We start from the raw sequence: 7,010 nt of genomic DNA, 5'->3' as shown, positions 1-7,010 counted from the left end.
TATGGCTGCATGGTGTGACTTTTATTTTAGGGGCTATTGATGATCTTGAGGAAAGGTTAGCAAAAAAAAGCTTCGCTTCTGTTCCTTGCTCGAGGCTGCACAGCTTTCTCTCATCAAGTGACATCATATTTTCACCCATCAGACTATTCTGCAATTAATCTTTCTTTACTTAAATATGTACAAATTATTTTGATTAAGAATGCTCAATTTTCACAGGGCAGGGGGAAAAAGACATGTCTATCTGGTGGCACTTCCAATGAGTTTGAAAGAGGCTGTGCACTTTGCTGCTCGCAGGTCCGTTTGTAGGCTACTGGGTTTGTAATAGAAGCAGCATGGTGCTTAATATGAGCAAGCTGACGAACATTAAATAAACACTTTTATCACTCACACACAGGAGATTCGTGCAGGAGTGTAATCTGGCTGCCCTACAGGCATGTTCTGGCTGCCCCTACAGGCATGTTTCTGGCTGCCCATCAGCATTCGTGTAAGGCATTTCTGGTCTGCCCTACAGGCAGTCTGGCGGTCAATGCAGGCAATGTTCTGGCTGCCCTACAGGCATTGTTCTGTGCCCTACAGCATTTCCGGCTTGCCCTACAGTCCTCTGCGGCTGCCCTACAGGCGTTGCTCCGGCTTGCCCTACTAGCGTGCTACCGTCCGACTGCCCCTACAGGCGTGGCTCCGTCACTGCCAAGCGCTCCTGCCGACGTCCCCTACAGGGCTCCACTGCCTCAGCTAGTGCTCCGCCACTGCCCCTACAGGCGTGCTGCCGTGCCAGACTGCCCCTACAGCGTCTCCGTCCGACTGCCCCTACAGGCGTGGCCTGTCGACTGCCTCGCGTGCGACCGTCTGCCCCTACAGGCAGTGGGCCCGATTCACCGGTCCCGACTGCCCCTACAGTGCGTGCTCCGTCCCGACTCGCCCTACAGGCGCTGTGCCGTCCGACTGCACCTACAGGCGTGCGTCCGTCCGACTGTCCCTACAGGCGTGCTCCGTCCGGAGCACACTCTCGTGCGCCCCTACAGGCGTGCTCCGTCCGACTGCCGCCTACAGGCTGTGCGCCGTTCCGACTGCCCCTACAGCGTGCGCCGTCCGACTGCCCCTACAGGCGTGCGCCGTCCGACTGCCCCTACAGCGCTCGCGCCCGCCTACGCTCTCCGTCCGATCCCCTACAGCGTGCTCCGTCGCTGCCAGGTCTCTCGATGGCCCCTACAGGCGTGCGCGTCCGACTTCCCCTAACAGGCGGTGCGCCGTCCGGCTGCCCCCTACAGGCGTGCTCCGTCGGCTGCCCCCGTACAGGCGTGCTCCGTCCGGCTGGCACCCTACAGGCGTGCTCCTCCGGCTGCCCTACAGATTGCCTCCGTCTGGAGAGGGGGAGGAGATGGAAAACGTGCATGGTAGTGAATATTCTTATAGCTAACAGGTAAGTGTCACCCAATAATTTATGAAATAAAACAAATCCCTATACTAGCTATCAAAACTCAAAATTCACTATCATTGTAGGCTAACGGTAACTCCCTGCAGAATAAATGACGCAAAAACCAGCATTGGCCTATAGGTTTCCTCCCAGACTCATGGATAGAAATGTTGGAGCGGCAGCATAAGGAACCAGTCCATCACAGTATGCCAATAAAATATAGCCCACACGAAAGGCCCATTTTACTAGAATCATTTCATTTTGGAGTATAGGCCTAGACCAATCTAGGTCTACCAAAGAACATCTTAAAATCAGTTTTGTGTTTATGTTTTTCTACCGATGCATAATTATGCTGGTATGCTATGTATTGTATAAGCCTTAAGAAGCGCTGTCCATTTCGTGTTAGGCTTTGAAAACCAACATCCACAACGACCATATTTTGCACTGGTTCAACCTGCTGTTGACTTCTTTCTTCAAATGATTATCACAGTGAGTTTTAAAAGTACAGATAGTCCTACGGTTTGATGATTGAGTAGGTTTGATTAATTTCCACCATTGATGTCAGAGTAGTTAGAGGGACGATGGAGCCCTGAGTACCAGGCCATTAGAAACCTGATGGGGGAACAATAGGCCCTGAGTTACCAGGCCATTAGCGACCGAATGGACGGACAGTAGAGTCCTTAAATTACCAGGCCATTGAGACCCTAAACTGGAGGGACAGTAGAGGCCCGGGTAACAGGCCATTAATCAAATTAAAATCAAAATCAAATTTTTATAGTCACCATACCACATGGTTAGCAGGTTAATGCCGAGTGTGTAGCGAAATGTTTGTGCTCTAGTTCCCGACAATGCAGTAATAAACCAACAGTAATCTAACCTAACATTCCACAACTACTACCTTTACACACACACACAAGTGTAAAGGCGATAAAGAATATGTACTTAAAGAATATATGACATGAGTGGTGGCTACAGAACGCATGGCAGATGCAGTAGGATGGTATGAGATACGGGTATATACATATTGAGATCAGTACTGTAGCGGTATGTAAACATAAAGTGGCATAGTTTAAAGTTGCTAAGTGGTACATGTAATACATAAAGATGGCAAGATGCAGTACGATGATAAGAGTACAGTATATACATATGAGATGTAATGTAGGTATGTAAAACATTGTTATTAATGGCATTGTTTAATAGTGGCTAGTGTAACCATTTTTACATAATTCCATCAATTCCCATTTTTAAATGGCTGAGTTGAGTCAGTAGAATGTTGCAGCGGCCGCTAAATTTAGTGGTGGCTGTTTTAACAGTCTGATGGCCTTGAAGATAGAAGCTGTGTTTCAGTCTCTCCGGTCTTTGCTTGATGCACCTTACTGACCTCGCCTTCTACGATGATAGCGGGTGAAACAGGGCAGTGGCTTGGGTGTTGTTGGTCCTTGATATCTTTATGGCCTTCCTGTGACATCGGGTGGTTGTAGGTGTCCTGGGGCAGGAGGTTATGCCCCTGGGATGCGTTCTGCAGACCTCACTACGCCTCTGGAGAGCCTTACGGTTTGGGCGAGCAGTTTGCCGTACCAGGCGTGATACAAGCCCGACAGGATGCTCTCGCATGTGCCATTTCTGTAGAAGTTTGTGAGTGCTTTTGATTGACAAGCCGAATTTTCAGCCATCCTGAGGTTGAAAGAGCGCGCTGCGCCTCTCCACAACGCTTGTCGTTGTGGGTGGACCAATTCAGTTTGTCCGTGATGTGTACACCGAGGAACTTAAAACTTTCCACCTTCTCCACTACTGACCGTCGATAGTGGATAGGGGTGCTCCCTCTGCTTTCCTGAAGTCCCAAATCATCTCCTTTGTTTTGTTGACGTTGAGGTGTGAGGTTATTTTTCCGACACCACACTCGCGAGGGCCCTTCACCCTCCTCCCTGTAGGCCGTTCTCGTCTGTTGTTGGTAATCAAGCCTACCACTGTAGTGTCAATCCGCAAAACTATGATATGAGTTGGAGGCGTGCATGGCCACGCAGTGGGGGTGAACAGGAGGGTACAAGAAGAGGCTCAGAACGCACCCTAGTGGGCCCCAGTGTTGAGGATCAGCGGTGGGTGGAGCATGTTGCTTACCTACCCCACCACCCTGGGGGCGGCCGTCAAGAGAAGTCCAGGACCAGTTGCCACAGGGCGGGTCGAGGACCCGAGGGTCTCGAGCAGCTTGATGACGAGTTGGAGGTACTATTGGGTTAAATGGCTGAGCTGTAATCGATGAACAGCATTCTCACATGGGTATTCCTCTTGTCCAGATGGGTAGGGCAGTGTGCAGTGTTGGTTGCGATTGCGTCACTTGGACCTATTGGCGTCGGTAAGCAAATTGGAGTGCGTCTAGGTGTGTCCGGTAGGTCGGAGGTGATATGGTCCTTGACTAGTCTCTCAAAAGCACTTCATGATGACGGAAGTGAGTGCTACGGTGCGTCAGATCGTTAGCCTCAGTACCTTAAGCTTTCTTGGGAACAGGAACCAATGGTGCCCCTCTTGAAGCATGTGGTGAACAGGCAGAACTGGGATAAGGATTGATGAATATGTCCGTAAACACACCAGCCAGCTGGTCTGCGCATGTCTGAGACGCGGCTGGGAATGCCGTCTGTGGCCTGCAGCCTTGCGGGTTAACACGTTTAATTGTTTTACTCACCTCGGCGCAGTGATAGGAGAGCCCGCAGTATTTGGTAGGGGCCGTGTCAGTGGCACTGTATTGTCCTCAAAGCGGGCAAAAAAGTTGTTTAGCCTGTCTGGAAGCAAGACATCCTGGTCCGCGACGGTGGGCTGGTTTCTTTTGTAATCCGTGATTGACTGTAGACCCTGCCACATACCTCTGGTGTCTGAGCTGTTGAATTGCGAACTCGATTTGTCTCTGTACTGAGACTTAGCCTGTTTTGATTGCCTTGCGGAGAGAGAATAGCTACACTGTTTTGTTTCGGTCATTGCTTCCCGGTCACCTGCCCTGTTTAAAAGCAGTGGTTCGCGCTTTCAGTTCACGAACGAATGCTGCCGTCAATCCCACGTGTTTCTGGTTTGGGAATTGTTTTTATCGTTGCGCTGTGGTACGACATCGTCAATTGCACACTTCCGTAATGAACTCGCTCACCGAATCAGCATATTCGTCAATATAGTTGTGGACGGATGCGGACCATATCTTCCAATCCGCCTTGATCGAAGCAGTCTTACGTGGATTCAGATTGGTCGGACCAGCGTATTGAACAGGACCTGAGCGCGGTGAGCTTGTTGTTTGAGTTTCTGTTTGTAGCTGGAAATCAACAAAATGGAGTCGTGGTCAGCTTTTCCGAAAGGGGCGGGGTGCGCCTTATAAGCGTCGCGGAAATTAGCTATAACAATGGTCTAGGTTTTCCAGCCCTGGTAGCACAATGCGATATGCTGATAGAATTTAGGGCAGTTTGTTTTAGATTAGGCCTTGTTAAAATCGCCCAGGCTACGATGAATGCAAGCCTCAGGGTTGTGCTGGTTTCCAGTTTACAAGGAGTCAGATAAAGTTCGTTCAGGGCATCGAAATGTGTCTGCTTGCGGGGAAATATATACGGCTTGATGATGATAGAAGAGATTCCCGCTTGGTAGAATAATGCGGTCGACATTTGATTGTGAGAGTTCTAGATCAGGCCGTGAACAGATGGACTTGCAGTTTCCTGGGTGTTGTTATGAGGATCACACCACTTCTCGTTAATCATAAGGCATACCCCCCCGACCCCTCTTCTTACCGGAAAGATTTGTTTCTGGCGGCGCGATGCATGAAGAAAACCAGCTGGCTGCGACCGAACTCCGTTAGCGTCCTTGAGTTAGCCAGTTTCCGCTGAAGGCAAGAGACGTTGCAATCCCTGATGTCTCTCTGGAATGCTACCCGTAGGCTACGGATTTCATCAACCCTATTGTCAACGAGATCTGGACATTTGTCGCAGTTTAGTATGCTAGGAGTGGAGCGCGATGTGCCCGTCTCCGAAGCACTGACCCCGAGAACCGCCCTCGTTTTCGCCCTTTTCGGCGTTCGCACAGGAGTCGCCTGGCTTTGCGGATCAGATTCCATTGGATGGACGTGGAAGGCAAAACACTGGATCCGTTTTCGCGGAAAAGAGTCATTATCCTTGTAGAAACGATGATGGAGTGTGACGGGAATCGGGATGATTTCAGGTTAGTGCCTCGCCGGAATGCTCTTACAAGTGGTGCTATTTCAAAGAACCATTAAATTAGAACCATCTATCCGGGACTTTTTCCACATTTTGTTACGTTACAGCCTTATTCTAAAACTTGATTAGGCATTATTTCCCCGCCTCAATCCAATCTACACACATACCCCCATAATGACAGGTGAAAAAAAGTTTTAGAGAATAGAGGTTGCAAAGCCCATATGTTTGGATTTCTAAGACATGTTTGTATCATTCACAACTAAAGTTCTCAAATAACTCAAAATCTAGAATATAGGACCCGTTTCAAATGATCGCTTTTATGCTCAACATAGCTACTTCATATGCGAACACACTTTGTAATGGGATTTCCCCCCCCAGCTAAGTTCAATTATACTGTTCTTACTATAAAATCATATAAAATAAAAGGCATATATTGTCAGCTAAATGAACAAGCCTACAGCCTATGGCATGGAGCATATCCAGATAGCATAGGCATACAGTAGCCCAACTCAAATTTTATTCTTCGGAAATACATTTTCTTCATATCAAAATGTTTTAGACCTGACTAAAATAAATAATCAATTTATTGTGATGGTGTACATTACATAGATTTATTATACTTTTTTATATATTGACGTTCCAAAGGTGCACATGTTTACGTTAATTAACGGTCAATTTCCTTGAGACCGGCAGACTTTTGCAAAATTTCATGACCGCTACAGCCCTATTTGGTGGTAAGGTAATCTGATCCTAGATCAGTGTCTACGGGAGTAACTAGGTTTGTTTCAACCACAGAGGGAGTGAGGGGTGAAAGGTCACCTGTATCCGATGCGTCGTGTGAAATGGAGACAGGCCTCCTCCAAATGGGATTGAAAGGCTGGCTGCTTGGCCACACCCCCACACTCTGGGCAGACGTAGGGGGGGCGGGGGTTGTGGATGCGAGCGTGAGCAGAGGCACTGCAGCCGTTAGGAAGGAGCATGGGAGGAGAACACTCCGTACAGGACTGGAGGGAGAGAGACAGATGGGGAAAGGAGGGCGCACAGGTCAGTAAGGCAGGTACTCCTAAAGCCATGAAACAAGCTATTACATACAGTGTCTAGACTGAAAAAGTTCKGTGGATTTTTGAACACACACACTGCTCTACTCACAGTGTTAAGGGCTGGTTTGACCTCTTGGAAGTGGGCAGCCACCTCAGCCTTGCTGCAGAACTGCACCTTACACTCAGGACACTTGTTATTGGTGTACAGCACCGGCTCTGTCGCCTTCTTACTGATGATTGGCTGCTGCAGCTGGGGGGCGGGGCTCAGGGTTGCCGGGGTCACTGCTGAAGTCACAGCCAGAGCAGAGGACGCTGGGACAGAGGAGGTGGAGAGGGAGGGAGAGAGCATGCCTGAAGGAGGCATAGAGAGAGACG

The 7,010-nt window shown here is 49.1% G+C and overlaps 1 protein-coding gene across 1 annotated transcript in view; it reads right to left on the bottom strand.

The window, feature by feature from the left end:
* Nucleotides 1-6,247: 6,247 nt before the first annotated feature.
* The window catches only part of LOC112078888 (zinc finger protein 687b), a 7,045-nt gene continuing 6,282 nt past the window's right edge, over nucleotides 6,248-7,010 (bottom strand). Inside the window, exons 2-3 of the mRNA XM_024144992.2 lie at nucleotides 6,745-6,986; nucleotides 6,248-6,599 (exon numbers count right to left, since the gene is read on the bottom strand). Coding sequence (XP_024000760.2) covers nucleotides 6,411-6,599; nucleotides 6,745-6,986 — 431 coding nt within the window. The 3' untranslated portion in view covers nucleotides 6,248-6,410. The remainder of the gene's footprint in view (nucleotides 6,600-6,744; nucleotides 6,987-7,010) is intronic.

The sequence above is a fragment of the Salvelinus sp. IW2-2015 genome, unplaced genomic scaffold (assembly GCF_002910315.2).
Source record: "Salvelinus sp. IW2-2015 unplaced genomic scaffold, ASM291031v2 Un_scaffold6438, whole genome shotgun sequence".
Lineage (NCBI taxonomy): Eukaryota > Metazoa > Chordata > Actinopteri > Salmoniformes > Salmonidae > Salvelinus > Salvelinus sp. IW2-2015.
The sequence above is the reverse complement of the archived record's forward strand: the minus strand, read 5'-3'. Positions and strand labels throughout refer to the sequence as shown.